The sequence below is a fragment of the Podarcis gaigeae genome (assembly GCF_964106915.1).
Source record: "Podarcis gaigeae genome assembly, chromosome: 8".
Classification (NCBI taxonomy): Eukaryota; Metazoa; Chordata; class Lepidosauria; order Squamata; family Lacertidae; genus Podarcis; species Podarcis gaigeae.
This window is the reverse complement of record NC_139684.1, coordinates 3,780,020-3,796,958: the sequence shown is the minus strand read 5'-3', so window position 1 is coordinate 3,796,958 and position 16,939 is coordinate 3,780,020. Positions and strand designations below refer to the sequence as shown.

At 48.7% G+C, this 16,939-nt stretch overlaps 1 protein-coding gene and 1 long non-coding RNA gene across 4 annotated transcripts in view; one reads left to right on the top strand and one right to left on the bottom strand.

Moving 5' to 3' along the window:
* LOC310851240 overlaps positions 1-16,939 on the bottom strand; it is a 984,470-nt gene that overhangs the window by 924,654 nt on the left and 42,877 nt on the right. The window lies entirely within an intron of this gene.
* The window catches only part of ADD2 (adducin 2), a 77,601-nt gene that overhangs the window by 35,825 nt on the left and 24,837 nt on the right, over positions 1-16,939 (top strand). For 2 of the 3 annotated variants that reach the window (XM_083753247.1, XM_083753248.1), the window contains exons 2-9: positions 3,420-3,630; positions 4,751-4,886; positions 7,540-7,691; positions 8,929-9,009; positions 10,082-10,231; positions 12,427-12,570; positions 13,055-13,153; positions 16,567-16,743. In XM_083753247.1, the coding sequence (XP_083609373.1) occupies positions 3,448-3,630; positions 4,751-4,886; positions 7,540-7,691; positions 8,929-9,009; positions 10,082-10,231; positions 12,427-12,570; positions 13,055-13,153; positions 16,567-16,743 (1,122 nt within the window). In that variant the 5' untranslated portion in view covers positions 3,420-3,447. Of the gene's footprint in view, positions 1-3,419; positions 3,631-4,750; positions 4,887-7,539; positions 7,692-8,928; positions 9,010-10,081; positions 10,232-12,426; positions 12,571-13,054; positions 13,154-16,566; positions 16,744-16,939 lie in introns of those variants that run through there. The other variant, XM_083753249.1, reaches the window with a different exon arrangement.

Here is a 16,939-nt window from a genome sequence, read left to right as displayed (position 1 = left end):
TAACAAACATGGCACTGCCCTGGAAGAGTAAGAGGCGAAAAGGAAGTGGTTGTTCTGCAAAGTTCGAGAGAAGTCTCCATCCAAACACAAGCTGACACTGGAGAGGAATGGAAAGCAAAAGTGTTGTCTGAATTCAGGATCCCCAGAGCAGGTCATCTAATGTGCCAGCCTGGGGAGTGACATGAGTGCCCAGGCTGAGGGGTTCAAAGCAGGGCGGAAAGGCACACGGCAGAGTCATAACTTTTCATTATATGTGCCTCTTACTTTTAAATTCTCAATAGCCTCTTCCATGTGTGTTTTTCAAATCTCGACATTTGTGACTGCAGGAGGTTGGGCGATATGACCCTTGGGATCCCTCCCAACTCGACAATTCTGTGATTACCCACAAATACATTACACTCCCCAATACTGTGGCTGTGTACACAGTGACTTGTTTGTCACACAAAAATGTGATTTTTTTACTCAATCCAGCATTGTTCATGCTCTTCCTCAGCATGCTGTTCTCCATCCAGGTTGAGTCTAGATCCTGCCATCTACACTGCTGGGTTTGGTGAGTTGATAGGCAATAAAAAACCCTCCCTTTGATGAGGCTATCCTTACTTTTTCCATTTGCCCCAGGTGAATAGAGAAGGAAGTGGGGGTTGTGATCTTGGTTTATGCTCACCCACAACATCACTGGGTGGGGGTAGAGACACACACACACCGCCATTGCCCAAACCACCTACACCTGTCTTCCTCTGTTTTCAAATGGATGTGCTGCAGGGTAATGCAGAATCGAGCTGAGTTCTTATATTAAAAATGAAACCAGTTTCTCAGGAAGCAGTTTTCAGGGGCAAGAATAATGTGCAATATATCTGGATTGTGAACAAACTACGTGGAAGAAACAAGCACTCTGCCTCCATTGATTCTAGAAAGGAATGTTGTGTGAACACAGCGTGTGTTGGGTTTTTGGTCCATTCATCAATGCTAACAGCCAGCATGTGTTCAAATATTTTGACGGGAGAGTGAGAGATGTGCCCCAGACACACACACATGCAAGCCCAGAGGCCCAAGGAATGAAATTCTGCTCCAGGGGATGGGCTACATAAGGCCTTGTCAGCACACGGCACTGTTGCTCAGGGTCTTGCACTGACTGCCAGTTTGCTTCTGGGCAAAGTTCGTAGTATTATTAGTATATTAGCTTGGGACCAGTTTACCTGTGAGATCGCCTTGCCCATATACGCCCAACTGACAGCTTCGATTGGCGAGACTGGCTCTGTTACAGGTGTCACATAAGGACCCCTTCCGCATTTCTATGGAACCAATCTTTTAGTGCAGCAGCAGTAGCAGCTACACTCTGGAACTCCCTGCCTCTTGACAGCAGTCAGGCTCCTTCACTGAACTCTTCTCAGCACTTGCTAAAACCTTCTTGGTCAGACAAACCTACCCAGACATTTGGAAAGTTCATACAGGTTTCGATCTGTTTTTAGTCTGCTGTTATGTCAACTTTTCGAATGTCTTGCATTTTTGCTGTTAATTCTTCATATTTTGTTCATTGATTTTCAGTGCATAAACACAGTTAAGTCTTCTTACTAACAGTGTTTTTTTTTTGTTGTTTTTTTTTACAGTCAAGCAGTGTATAAATTTTCTGAAATAAATAAGTAAAACACACCTTTCCTGTTTGCAGCCCTGTTTGTCAGGGGCTGGCCATACCATGAGACCAAGGGAAGCAGACCCTCTCAGCTGGCAGATTACGGATGCCATAAGGGATGGCAGAAGGGAAGGGAGCAAGTCTGACCTAGTGCAAACAAGGGAACAGCATACCCTCCTAGCAGCCTTCACAAGACATGGCGGGGGGGGGGGATGATTGTGCTGGATGCTCTGCTGGGAGGGAGAATCATATGTGGCACCAAACACTTAGGCTGGTCCAGCTGCTTCTAAGTAGTGCAATAAGAGCATTAAAGGGTAAAGGGACCCCTGACCATTAGGTCCAGTCGTGGCCAACTCTGGGGTTGCAGCGCTCATCTCGCTTTATTGGCCGAGGGAGCCGGCGTTTGTCTGCAGACAGCTTCCGGGTCATGTGGCCAGCATGACTAAGCCGCTTCTGGCGAACCAGAGCAGCACACGGAAACGCCGTTTACCTTCCCACCAGAGTGGTACCTATTTATCTACTTGCACTTTGATGTGCTTTCGAACTGCTAGGTTGGCAGGAGCAGGGACCGAGCAACGGGAGCTCACCCCGTTGTGGGGATTCGAACTGCCAACCTTCTGATCAGCAAGTCCTAGGCTCTGTGGTTTAACCCACAGCACCACCCACAATAAGAGCATTACAACCGTGCAAATAACGTTCTCTTCCTCCCTGATCACATATACTTTGAGTAAGTAATTTGTGGCTTTTTGTTAGGCTTGGTCCCCTGGAGAAGATTCTTCCTCGCCATAGGCGACCAGATGAGTAACGGTTTCAGGTCTCTCTAGGTTTTCTGCCTACTCTTCTTGCTGGAAGTAAGAGACTCACGTGCTTTTGCCTTCAAGCCACATGCCATCTGGGCTCCTTGGCTGTAATTAAACGTTTTTAGCAATAATGAACAGAGAAGATTTGCTGCAATGTGTAATTTACGCCGGGGCTTTCTGTCAGCCTGATATGCAGTTGTTTGTGACTCAGCCTGCAGCTCCCCCCCCACACACACACACCCTGCCCACTTCCCCCTGTGATCCCAGAAGTATATAAACCCCCTCAAGCATTGTCAAGAGGTGCGTTCTGACATTAAAGTGCTGGATTCTGGGGAAGGAGGCTTGGGCAATTTCTTAACATTGCTGTGTTGATATTAGAGCTGGAAGGTGTGCGGAGGAGGGTGACCAAGATGATGAAGGGTCTGGAAACCAAGCCTTGGGAGGGAGCTGGGTAGGGTTAGCCTGGGCTCATCAATCAGGTTTCCTGTGGGTTGACTTCTGTTCCGATTCAGCGGTAAACAGAGGGTTTTCTCGGGCAAAGAGGCGGGACAAAGGGAAAACCTATTGGACTTGTGCCTTGAAATCACGGACCAATGGAAGAAATTGTGGGACAAAGGGAAGTGTGGATGACATAATAGCCACCTTCAAATATCCAAAGGGCTGTGCCACATGGAAGATAGAACAGGCCTGTTTTTTGCTGCTCCAGAGGGTAGGATTCAAATGACACGGAAGGAGATTCCAGCTAAACATGAGGAACTTTCTGAGGGCAAGAGCTGTTTGGCAGTTGGAAGGTGATGGACTCTCCTTCGCTGGAGGTTTTTAAACAGAGGTTGGATGGCCATCTGTCCGGGATTGTTCAACTGTGATTCCTGCATTACAGACATTTGGACTAGATTACCCTTGGGAGTCCCCTCCATCTCTGCACTTCTATGGTTCTAGGATTCTAGAGAGAGAGGATGCAATTGGCCTTTCCATCTTTGTTTGTGCAGGTCCCCAAAGTAGACTAGAACATCCAAAATGAGCAGCGAGACCATCCCTGAGGAGGTCTCCTCCCTCCCCACCCAAAGCCAGCATTACTTCGACCGGTTCTCAGAAGATGACCCTGAGTACCTGCGCATCAGGAACATGGCTGCCGACCTGCGCCAAGACTTCAACCTGATGGAGCAGAAGAAAAGGGTCACCATGATTCTGCAAAGCCCTGTGAGTATCTCCCACCTTAATGATGCAAGCCAGATTTGACAGGGTGGGGGGACATCGTGCAGCAAGGCAAGAGCCATTCCCCTCAGGAACGGCAGAGCTCAGCTTGAGCCAGTGAGCATGTCTGACCTTGAGGCAGGGCCACATGACCTGCTCTGGGCTACAGGCAGGGCCAGATTTAGGTTTGATGAGGCCCTAAGCTACTGAAGATATTGGGGCCCTTTGTATGTCCAGCTGTCCCTTGTCAACAACAAATTGTCACTGTTTCTTGTGTTGAATATATGCTATATGGTAATTTATGGACCTAATAGGTATCTAAAGCCATTTGCACATAACAAAATATGTATTTTATCAAAGTAATTCTTTACATTCTTTTGTTCAAACTTTCCTCCTGTGCTTGATTCAGGAGCTGTGCATATTTGGGTCTACTGTACTAGCTGATCTCCTGGGTGATTTGCAGTTGATCAATAAGGGTTTCTGACTCCTGGCAATAGGAAAGCCCCCCCCCCCCCCTTTACCACACACACACGGCTATGGAAACCAATAAATGTTACAATTCCACTTCTCATTTCCCCAAATTATGTGTCTACCTTAAAGATTAACAATGATCCCAGTGCTGTGAAGTTAATTAACAGCTGCAGTGGGATAGAAAGCCATTACTGTGATTGAATCCAGAGTCCTTCAGTGGTTCAGGGATGATTCATCCCATTGCACCATTTGAGGTGAAACAGGAAATGCTGCGCTGCCCTGCCACCAAAGCATCCCTTACCTAGCTGAGTAGAGGTTGGTTCTGGTGAGATCTTGCGGGACGTGGGTGAGATCTCGCAAGATCTTGCCCAAAAAACAGTGGCAATGCTGGCGCTACTTCTCATGCCCTGCAGTGGTTTTACAATGAAGTCTCCCTTTATTGTAAGAATGACCACTTTTGGACCAGCCAGAGAGTCTTCCTGGGCAGATGAAAGGGTCTCTCTCTGGTTCCTGAATATCCAAATGAATGAAGTGGTCATTCTTGAGCAAACAAATGTCAGAGTTTGAAGGGTACCGAGGAGGAGGAGGAGGAGGAAGACTCAGAGCTGCTGCAGCCTGGATCATTCAGGGTCTCTGTGGGTTTCCCCCACCCCAGTCTTTCAGGGAGGAGCTGGAGAGCCTCATCCAGGAGCAAATGAAGAAAGGAAACAACTCCAATATCTGGGCCCTCCGGCAGATTGCAGACTTCATGGCCAGCACTGCCCCTTCCGTCTTCCCGCCTTCGCCCTTGAGTAAGTTGGCATCCCTTGTACGAATGGGTCTGGTGCCAAAGCACCTTCTCCGTCTCCTGAGCCCCTTTCCTCCTCCCTCCCTCCTCTCGCCTACAAATCTGCCTGTGCCTCACATCAACACAAGCCTCCTGGCCACCACACAGGTGTCATTCACACCATTACATCTGAAGGAATATCATACCACTTTTTAAACACGTACGGCTTCCCCCAAAGAATATATATGGGGCTGAGCGTTGTGAAGAGACCCCTATCCCCCTCCCAGAACTACAATGCCTAGAGCGGTCTAATAATCAGCCCCTCTCCATGGAGAACGGTAGCCCTGGGAGGGGAATAGGGAAGGGGTCTCCTAACAATGCTCAGCACCCTTAACAAACCACAGCTCCCAGAAGTTTTTCTGGGGGGAGCTGTGACTGTTTAAAGTGGTGTCACAGTGGTTTAAATGTATGGTGTGAATGCGGCCCCAGTGACTCCAGCAAGGCCTGCCTGTGCTCAGCCTTTTGCCCCACACTGTACCCTGACCTGGCCTTCTCATGGGATGCCCGCCCCCCACTTTTCAACCTTGTTTTGAATTTGGCGGACCCACACATTGCTCTCAGCATTCACTTCTGCAGAACCCCCACCCACCTGACACATGAGCTGCCAGCCCCAAAAGGGATCCAACTCTTCGTTCTGCAGCTACCCCCACCCCAGCCATAATTCCTGACCGCCTTCCTCTCTCTCCATCCTGTCCCTTGAGATACTTGAAGGCCAGTGAGGGAGGGTCTTTCTCCTGAAATGGTAGGAGGAAGTGATGGTTTGGCCTAGCCAAATTGTTGTAAGGTCAGCTGATGGGCCAGAAGGTCAGGATTAAATCCTGCATTGGCTGCCCATGCCTGTTTCCAGCCAGGAACAGGTGCATGTAACCAAAGCAGCAGGATTTACAGGTGAAACTCAGAAAATTAGAATATCGTGGAAAAGTTCGTTTATTTCAGTAATTCAACTTAAAAGGTGAAACTAATATATGAGATAGACTCATGACATGCAAAGCGAGAGATGTCAAGCCTTTATTTGTTATAATTGTGATGATCATGGCGTACAGCTGATGAAAACCCCAAATTAACAATCTCAGAAAATTACTGCCTCAGTGCGGTGTGGCATGGATGAGAGCAGATTTTGCATCTCATTTGGAAACCAAAGACCAAGAGTCTGGAGGAAGAATGGGAAGGCACACAATGTGAGATGCTTGAAGTCCAGTGTGAAGTTTCCATAGTCTGTGTTGATTTGGAGAGCCATGTCATTAGCTGGTGTTGGTCCACTGTGCTTCATTAAGTCCAGGGTCAACGCAGCCGTATACCAGGAGATTTTGGAGCACTTCATGCTTCCTTCCGCAGACGAGCTTTATGGGGATGCTGACTTCATTTTCCAGCAGTACTTTGGCACCTGCCCACACTGCCCAAAGTACCAAAACCTGGTTCAATGCCCATAGGATTACTGTCCTTGATTGGCCAGCAAACTTGCCTGACCTGAACCTCATAGAGAATCTATGGGGCATTGCCAAGAGAAAAATGAGAGATATGAGACCGAGCAATGCAGAAGAGCTGAAGGCTACTATTGAAGCATCCTGGTCTTCCATAACACCTCAGCAGTGCCACAGGCTGAGAGCATCCATGCCATGCCGCATTGAGGCAGTAATTGATGCAAAAGGGGCCCAAACCAAGTACTGAGTACATATGCATGCTTCCACTTCTCAGAGGTCCAATATTGCTCTATTTGCAGTCCTTGTTTTGCTGATTTCATTTCATATTCTAATTTTCTGATTTTTTTTCTGATTTCTAATTTTCCACGATATTCTAATTTTCCAAGTTTCACCTGTAACTCCCTGCCCACCAGCTGACCAGTGGGGTGGGGGTGGGGTAGAGCCCTGCTCAGTTTGACCAGATTCCATGCAAACGCTTTCCTGATTCAGAAAGTCACTTGCGTCAAGTCCCCGGCTAAATTGAAGTGTCCCCCCTCCATTTTAGCAGGGCATCTGATGCCAGCCCCTTCAAGACAGATAAAGGAAAGTTCTCCTTCACACAGCACAGAGTTAAACTATGGAACTCACTCCCACAGGAGGCAGTGATGGCCACCAACTTGCATGGCTTTAAAAGAGGGCAGGGCAAAGCCATATCGCTATGAGCCACAATGGCTCTGCTCTGCTTTCATGGTCAGAGGCAGCAATGGGAGAACAGGATGCTGGGCTAGATTGGCCTTTGGCCTGACCCAGCAGGCTCTTCGTATGTTCTTCCAGATTCATAATCGTTTGCTAAAGCCAGGAGGGGATCTTCATTTCAGCGGTACCTTAAATGGTGCTTTGAAGTCCTGATTTCAGAACTTCAAGGCACCTTGAATCTGGTGTCATTGTGACATCAAGCAATTTCCCACCCACCTGTCAAATTTGGTCTGCAAGGCCTATCTGGATAAGAATGTGTCGGGTGGCGTCAAATAGGTTCCCCACCTCTGTTTCAAATAGAAAATTAAATCATCCACAAGGAATGGAGGAAAGTGAGAGGCAATGTGCTTTTCCAGAGCCATGGGTGGAACATGCAAATGGACCGTCTCACCCAGCTCCAGCGATGCCTTGACTGTGTTTGTTTAACCAGCTGACCCCTCCTGTGCACTTTCTCTCCCGCAGACCTCTCCACGGTGACCCCCATCAATGACCTCCAGGGCATTGACTCAACGTCCTTCGCCAAAGGGGAGAGGCTCATGCGCTGCAAAGTCAGCAGCGTCTACCGGCTGCTGGATCTCTATGGCTGGGCGCAGCTCAGCAGCACCTGCGTCACGGTGAGGGATCCCTTCCCTGCCACCCACCACCCACTTTGCTCAGGGGCTCCTTCAGTGGCCAGGAAACAAGACGCCTTGAAATCTCCTTTTTCTTGGTCAATACACACTTTATCCCCTTTGGCTCAAGGCAAGAAGGTCCTTGCAATGATATTGTTGTGTGTTTGGTGGGGTCAGTTTGGATGATGCCCTGAGTCCTAATTCTTGGGCTCCTGTACCCAGTGAGGGCCAAAATCTAACAGGTGGTTGCCGAACTGGTCAGACAAGTTTCTTTTTAAGACAGTGACCTTAACTGTCCCAAAAGAATGAGGTAGGGTGTAAAAGCTACAGCTAAGTGAGGTGGCCCTCCAGGCTATGCTCCCTCTTTCCTCCACCCCCACCCCCCATCCAGCTTCTAGGTAAGAAAACAATAGCCAGGGTGTGTGTGAAAGGGCTGAGGTGGAAGCAGGCTGGAAGCTGGAGACACAGGGACCAGCTTGCTCTGTGCTGGATCCAAAGCCGTGACTAATAGAGAAGCAAGATCTGTTGGGGTGTCAATGCTGTGAGCCCCTCCATCTTATGCTCAGGTTGTAGATGTTTGTAAATGAAATCATACGTCCTAAAGACCCCACAGTCTCTGCTGACCTTCATTCCAAGTAAAGTAAGTGCCTGGAACCCCTGGAGTCAGTCTTTCAACACTCAGAGTTTGTGGTGACGTGTAACAGTATTTAAAGCCCTGAGCGGCTTAGGCCCCAAATATCTGAAAGATGGTCTCCATCTCTGCTGACCCTCTTGGATGTTTCGCCCGGGAAATGGCAGCTCAGGAGAGGACTTCCCCTGCGGTAGCCACTAAACTGTGGACCTCCCTCCCCACAGAGGTGTTCTACCATCTTCATTGTATAGGTTTCACCAGATACTGACACCCTTTGCAGTTAGGGTGTGTTTTGTTTTGTTTTGTTTTTTTGTTTTGTGGGACCCACCTCTTTGGCATAATTTACACTTTTCTGAGCTGACTGGAACAATTTTACTTGTTTTTATACCTGTAATTGTTTTATCTGTTTTTATAATGGTAAATTATATTGTCATAAGCCATCCTGGGATCTTATAGTAAGAAATGGCAGAAATAATAAACGGTGTCTTAAAGGTGGATGAAGACTCAGAGGGAAATAACGAAATGAAGGGAAGAACCTTCCCTTCCCAAATGAAGACTTCCCAAATGAAGACTTGAGCTCACCATTCTCTTCTTGTCTTCCTTTCACAGCTGAGAGTCAGCAAAGAACAGGACCACTTCCTGATTTGCCCTGTGGGCCTTTCCTGCCCTGAAGTTACAGCTTCTAGCCTGGTGAGCACACAAGACTCCTCTTCCTCTCTCCATTTCCACAACTGGCTAACTTGAGGGTTTGAGCATCTTCACACTTAAGGCATTATTAATAAATAAGTACAACACCTCCCTTGAGGGTCAGACAACACATCTCGTGAGGGACAAGGGACGGAGTCTTCACCCCCAGTTCCCTTGGCATCATGGAGGGCAAATGACTTGGTCAGCTGATAGGAACTGGAGACTAAAATACCTGGAGGTTGGAGGAGGCAATGTAAGCCTTATAAAACCTAAGAATCACCAACTGCAGAGAGGCTTGGAAGGGTGAGGTCTCTGTTTCATATTTTGCTATCTGATGTGCAAAGGATTGCTGGGGTAGGGTGTGGGTTGAGAGGGGGTAAAATGAGAAAGTGCAGAATTCTGATAAAAGGGCACACTCTGGGTCTGAATTAAAATGGGAAGTACCTGTCACTCTTGTGACTGAAAATATTTCTTCTTAGAATGGGTAAGGTTTAGAATTGTCTGTCCTTGGGGGGCGGGGATTCCAGTCCTCTGTATTTCTGCAACGTTACTGCCTTGGGCTTTCCTCTGCCCAGCCAGGTGGCACTCGCAGATCAATGACTCACACAAAGATACAGCAAGCAGAGCATCTGATGGCAGAGACTTCTGCCGCATCTCTAGACCTGAGTGGAGGTCTGCAATTCTAGAAGAGTAACATGCAGAGGTGGAAGAGTCAGCCTCCAGCGAGGTTGAGAAGCTCCACTGTGTCTCTGCATGAGGTGCAATTGCATCACTCATTCACTGTGGGTATTATTGGAAGCTTGCAAAACCAGAGCAGTGACTCATGTAGAGATGCAGCAGGCAGACTCCCTCATGAGAGGATTGTAGCTGGATTGCCATGAGCCTTGAATATTGTCAAAAATGTATTTACCATGGCACTTGTCAACCTAGCTTGCCACTTGGTTTGGGAAAGACTGCATCCCCTACCCACTCTATCTCCAAAAGGAAGCTGCCATCCGGACATCACCTTTAGGGTACAATTCAGCACCCTAACGTCTCACCCATCTGTGCTTCCACCTTTTCTTTTGCACTGCAGGTGAAAGTGAACATCCTGGGAGAGGTTGTGGAGGCAGGCAGCACCAGCTTCCCAGTGGATACCCGTAGGTTCAGCCTGCACTCTGCCATCTATGCAGCCAGACCAGACGTGAGATGCATCATCCATCTGCACACGCCAGCCACTGCTGCAGTAAGGAACGCTGTCCATTCGTCTTGCTGACAGAGCAACGAGAAACAGCAGACAGAGCCTCCTGCCCAGACATTTGGACTGGCTCCGAGGCTGATTTATAGAAGAGCGTTAAGCTTGGAACAGCTTGGCCTCTCCATCCCTCCTTGTGCACTGCAGAGACTCTGGGAGACTCTGAATGGGAGAAGGTCTTAGGAATAGTCAGGGGGACCCCAGTTTCACAGTATCCAGGATGCCCAACACTGAACCCAACAGTGCTATCTGGAAGGCATCATGTAAACCAGGGCATCTTTTGAGTTTATTCAAATAAGAACATCAGAAGCGCCTGCTGGATCAGACCAAAGGCCCATCTAGTCCAGCATCTTGTCCTCGCAGGGGCCAACCAGACACCACTGGGAAACCAGCAAGCAGGGATCAAACACAAGAGCGCTCTCCCCTCCTGTGGTTTCCAGCGACTGCCTCCAACTCTGGAGGCAGAGCCCAGCCACCATGGCTCGTAGCCACCAATAGGCCTCTACTCCTCCATGAACTTGTCCCATCCTCTTTTAAAGCCCTCCAAGTCATCACTTCCTCCTGTGGGAGGGAGTTCCATAGCTTAACTATGCACTGGCTCTGAGTTTTAGGGAGAATACTCACCAGCAGTACAGAGGTGACAGGAGAAGAGAAATGAGATGTTTAGAGGAAACCTCAAAGCAGCAAATGAGACAGGGAAGAGGAACAGAATTCCTGCACCTGGTTCTATGGCCAGGAATCAGGCAGGGTCCAGTCAAAGTCTAGGCTCAGTCAAGATCAGGACCTTGGACAGCTTCTGAATCAGCTATGGAGGCTGTAGTCTCTGCAAAGAGCTATAGCCAGCTGAAGAAGCCTTAAGTAGATTGGCTGGTAGATTCCACCTCCCTGAAGGAGCTGGATGGATATAGGACTCTTGCACTGTTTTGCAGTCATTGGGAAAACTGCAGGGGACTGTGTCCTCTGGCAGGAGGTTCCCAAATAAGGCCCGGGTGTTTCTCCCTCTGAGAAAGTAGCCTGACTCCATTGCAAGATCCCCGGGTTGTGGCTCATAATGCCCAGAGGGGATGTTGGTGAAAGGCGTTGGAAGGTGTTAAGGCAGGCATGTCCAAAGTCTGTTTCCATGGCCTAATTCGGCCCACGGGTCGGTTTATTTCCTGGGGTAAAATCCCCCCAAAAAAAGCTCAACAGCTTTGGGGTAAAATCGTAAAAAAGCTAAACAACCTGGTCGGCCCTCATGCATGTTCACTTCATCAAATCTGGCCCTCTTTGAAAAAAGTTTGGGCACCCCTGTGTTAAGGGAAGGGACAGAAAATGGCTAGATTCCAGGCTTGCGGATGGGTGGGAGGAGAGCAGAAACTCATGACTCCTATGCAACCACCAACAAGGCTCGCAACAACTTCCTCAGCATCTGGGTGGGCTTGTCTAAACAAAAAAATGTTTTAACAGGCGCCCGAAAGAGTACAGTGAAGGCTGATGTCAATAGGGAGGGAGTTCCAAAGTGTTGGTGCTGCCACACTAAAAAATGGCGTCCTTAGAGATGTGGAAGGGGTATTATGTGGCCCCTGTAACAGTGCCAGTTCCATTCAAAGCAGTCGAGCAGGCACAGGCGGGGTAAGGCCATCTCACATTCAGAACAGGTCCCAAGTTGTTAAGGGCTTTATATGCTAATAGTCACACCTTGAATCTGGCCTGGTAGCAAATTGCCAACCAGTGCAGATCTATGAACGCACGTGTTGTATGCTGACAAGGCCTCGATCCTGTCAGCAATCATGCTGCAGCATTGCACATTAACTGAAACTTCCGTCTCAAGTACAAGGGAAGCCCGGCATAGAGTGCATTGCAGTAATCCAGCCTTGAAGTAACCAATGAACTACTGTGCTCAGGCTTTCCCAGTCCAGGAATGGCCACAACTGTTGAAGCAACTGCAGTTAGTAAAAGGCCCTTCTTGCCACCGAGTGCTTTTGCCTGGCTGGAAGGTGCCCTTGCACTAGGATGCCTCTCGCTTGCCTGGAGGGGGGGTGGAGAAATCTCTGATTCTGGTATGCCTGGGATGTAACCTATGGTGCAAAGATCAGGCCCACCTCTGTTGCCCATCCAAGGCACAGTCTAGATGTGTCAATGGAAAGACAAGGGATGGCTCTACCTGCTCATCTTTGCCTCTCTGTCTCTGCTCTCTTCCTTCCCAGGTGTCTGCCATGAAGCATGGCCTCTTGCCCATTTCCCATGATGCACTGCTGGCAGGGAACATGGTGTACTTTGACTTCAACGGGGAGATGGAGGAAGAAGCGGACAGAATCGAGCTGCAGAAGTGTCTAGGACCCACCTGCAAGGTGAGGGTTGAGAGGTAGCATTCAGGCTTCAAGCGTCCTCTGGCACTGTGGCGCATCAAACAGCCCTTAGGGATTGTCCACACTGCTTGTTTTGTGCCCAGAAAGCCCAGGTGCAAGAGGGTTTCTGCTTGCCCCGTGCATTCCAGGCAGGGGTCCAAGTGGTTTTCTGTCTGTTTGCCTCACGACTTTCCCCAGGAAAACCTGCTCTTTAACACGGAACCAGAGGAAGTGTCAATTCACAGAAAACCTGACTGATGTTTGCTCTGATTCAATGGTAAAGTGCCAGTTTCCCTGGTGGGGGGGACGGTGGGACATGTGGAACTGTTGAGGAGCTGGCATTTGGGATCTAGACCTCTGAAGTAGGGCTTAGCCAGACTTTTTGAAATCCTCGGGCAAGAGGCAGTGTGAAAAATTATACAGAATTGAGAAGCACCTATGGCTTTCCCCATTTTCACTGACCCTTTCTCCTTCCTTCTCTTGGCAGGTTCTAGTGTTGCGGAATCATGGTGTGGTGGCCTTGGGAGACACGGTGGAAGAAGCCTTCTACAAGATCTTCCATTTGCAGGCTGCCTGTGAAGTTCAGGTGAGCAGCAGAGCACACCCACCCTCCCACCCCCACCCCTCCTTTTAGTCACCAGGCACGTTTTATCTAATCATATAATTATAGAGTTGGAAGGGACTCAAAGGGTCATCTACTCCAACTGCTTGACAGCATTAAAGATAAAGGTAAAGGGACCCCTGACAGCATTAGAGACACCATTATTATTTCAATTTGTGTGCCGTAGATTCTGGCGTATTAGGCGACTGGGCGTATTAGACGACCCCCCCAAATTGGCAGCTTCAATTTGGAGGTTTGTCTTATAAGCCCAGTCGCCTAATACACTGGGCAGCTCCACACCAGGAAAAAGCCACATGGAGCAGAACTTGCCGCCCCTGTTGCTCATTCCGAAGCAGCAGTAGGCGGGCTCCGCTCCGCGCCGCCCATACCCGGCGTATAAGACGACTTTTTAACCTCTTTTCCGGGGTTAAGAAGTTGTCTTATATGCCGGAATCTACGGTATGTCCTTTCCCCATGTAAGCATGTCCAAAGCAGCCACAGTAACAACACAGGAGCAAAAATGCACATCAGGGCATCCTCACTCTAGTCAGTCTAATGCCAGTTCACAAGGAGGCAACCAACCCAGATAATTCATTCTGAGAATACTCATGTGACAGTATTTTAAAATCATTCTAAAGTAAGCAATATCCATTGATATTGATAGTTTGTATCAGTTACTATTGATAGTATATATGTTGACGCATGTTGGTTGGCATCCACCTGTCTTGGAAACAATGGAAGAGGACGCCTTTGGGGGTGAGGTCCAACTGTTGGAAGGTTGCAGCACCTGCACTGACTCGAGAGACTGTTATGGGAAATACCTGCTTTGCTGCAGTTGGAGCAGGTGAAGGCATCTGGTTGTGCCTTCACACACGTCACACATATGACACACACACACACACACACACACAGCTGTTAAATTAGCAATGGTTTATTTCCAATATTAGCCACATTCCAAGTAGATCCCATGGAATTAGTGGACATAACTGATGTAGTTTCCTTCATTCTGGTGCACCTACTCTGAGTAGATCTTAGCTGGCTCCAACCAAGTAGCATCTTAGTAGCGTTAGCTGCAATAATTAAAATTTTAGGCACAGGGAAATGATGTTTTTCTCCTTCAGAAGTTGTGGTATGGAAGGAACATTGTGTACCTAACATGCTGCAGAGTGAAATTTGGCAGAGTATGCTGGCTCCTGGCAGCTGTGAAGACCCCAGTGAAAATCACGCTTCTGTTCTGGACTCTCTGGGATGCTTTAGGAAAGCCTGCTTTTCTCAAGCTCAGCTTTGCATTTGCAGCTTGGGTATGGTAAGAGCCTTTGAAGATGGGAAAGTGCTGGTTGAACGTTGTCCTTCCCCAGCCTGGTGCCCTCCAGGCATTTTGGACTACAAATCCCACCAGCCCCAACATTACAGGGCCCTGTCACCTAACCTACCTCACAGGGTTGTTGTGATGATAAAATGAGGAGGGGAGAACTATGTATGCCACTCTGAGCTCCTTCAGGGAAAGGTGGGGTATAATGTAACGAATAAATAAATTAGCAATTAAGCCAAGAGGGGCACTATTTCCACAGCAGGGGGGGGTGAAGTTTAACCCTCCATGCTCCAGTCATGATCCTAAAGAAAACCCCTACCCCACCCTATGCTGATGAATCTCAGAAGAAAGGGAAAACTCCCTCTCCCTTCCTCCAAGCTGGTTCCTGCTAAGATCTGCAAAAAAATAAAAAAGTTGCACCAATTTCCTTGCTTTGCATAATATAATAATAATAATAATAATAATAATAATAATAATAATAATAATAATAATAATTCATTTATATCCCGCCCTACCCAGCCGAAGCCAGGCTTAGAGCAGCTAACAACAGTAAAAAAATACAGCATTATAAAATCAATTCATTATAAAATCAGTTAAAATCAAATTGATGGCAACCATTGGGCTAGAGTTCTGTGAAGAATTACCAAAGGAGGGGGTCAGACTGTGCCTTGGCCAAAGGCCTGGTGGAACAGCTCTGTCTTGCAGGCCCTGCGGAAAGATGTCAAGTCCTGCAGGGCCCTAGTCTCTTGTGACAGAGCGTTCCACCAGATCGGGGCCACGGCCGAAAAAGCCCTGGCTCTGATTGAGGCCAGCCTAACCTCTCTGTGGCCTGGGACCTCCAAGGTGTTTTTGTTTGAAGACCGTAAGGTCCTCCGTGGGACATACCAGGGTGAATGTGATCTCGCAGTGAGAACACCCGCTGGAGTTTCTGGGTCAGTCTCAAGGGCAGCCCCACATAGAGCGAATTACAATAATCCAGTCTGCAGGTGACCATCGCATGGATCACAGTGGCGAGGTCAGGGCGAGAGAGGTAAGGAGCCAACTGCTTAGCTTGGCAGAGATGAAAAAATGCCGCCTTTGTTATAGCTGCAATGTGCGCCTCCATGGAAAGGGTGGTGTCAAAGATTACACCCAAACTCTTAACGGACAGTGCTGGCACTAATTGCGCCCCCGCAAGAGATGGGAGTTGCCCCCCCCCAATCCCATATCGTCCCAACCCAGCCAAAGGACCTCTGTCTTCAAAGGATTTAACTTCAATTGGCTCCCACATAACCATCCAGCCACAGCTTCCAAACATCTGATCAGTGTGTCTTGGGCCGAGTCAGGATGGCCATCCATCAACAGATAGAGTTGGGTGTCGTCAGCATACTGATGGCATCCTAACCCAAAACTCCGAACAAGCTGCGCGAGGGGGCACATAAAGATGTTGAAAAGCATCAGGGAAAGTATCGCACCCAATTTATTTGGTAATGTTTACTTTTTTGCATAGGCAGAAAGTTAAAGAATAGAATGTCAAGCTTCATACTCCATAAATTAATCAGTTGTATTATTATTTACACAGGTGGGCTTCATCAGCTATTTCCTCTTCTGGGGCTGTAAAAATGTTATCCCCAAAAGGCAACAGTATTCTCCGGCCCTCTTCTCTGTCTTTCTGGCTCTGCCCACCCTTGTCAGGAACTAATAAGCTCTGCAACCCCAGGCAGGGTGGGGGTGGGGGGAGGCAGGTTGGACTTCCTGCAATTCCTGCCTTTGATGCTCAGTGCCATTGTCTGCCCCTCTGAGCATCAGCCTACTTCTTCAGCTGGAAAAAACTAGGTCAGCCATGTGCCAAGGCCCAGCGCATGAGCGCCATCTGCAGGTGGAAGGGTGGCAATGCATGGGCTTCTTCCACACTTCCTTGATGACCAAAGGATGCTACTGTCTTGCCCCCCTCCCCGCACCCTTGCAACAAATTGGCTCCCAACTGGTTCTCCCCTGCACTTTTTGATCTCTGAATTATTCTCCAGATATTCTCTCGGCGCCCAGATATTTTGCTTGGACGCCACATGTGGATATATGGCCTCTCTTGTGGTTTGCATCTTTCCAGGTCTCAGCCTTGTCCAGTGCTGGCGGAGCAGAGAATCTGATAGTCCTGGAGCGAGAGAAGCACCGGCCCCATGACGTTGGCTCTGTCCGATGGGCTGGCAGCACCTTTGGACCCATGCAGAAGAGCCGGCTGGGAGAGCACGAGTTTGAGGCTCTGATGAGGATGCTCGACAACCTGGTGCGTTTGCAAGCGCAGATGCCACAGCGCCCATTTTCCTGGACATGTGTCCCATCCTCACTTTCTCTGTCTAGTGCAGGGGAGCCTCTTCCCACCTGAGGGATGCGTTTCCTTGTGGGGAACCTTCTGGGACCCACATGCCAGCGGTGGGTGGGGCAAGAGGCAAAAATGGGCGGAGCAATTGATGCAGATGTTA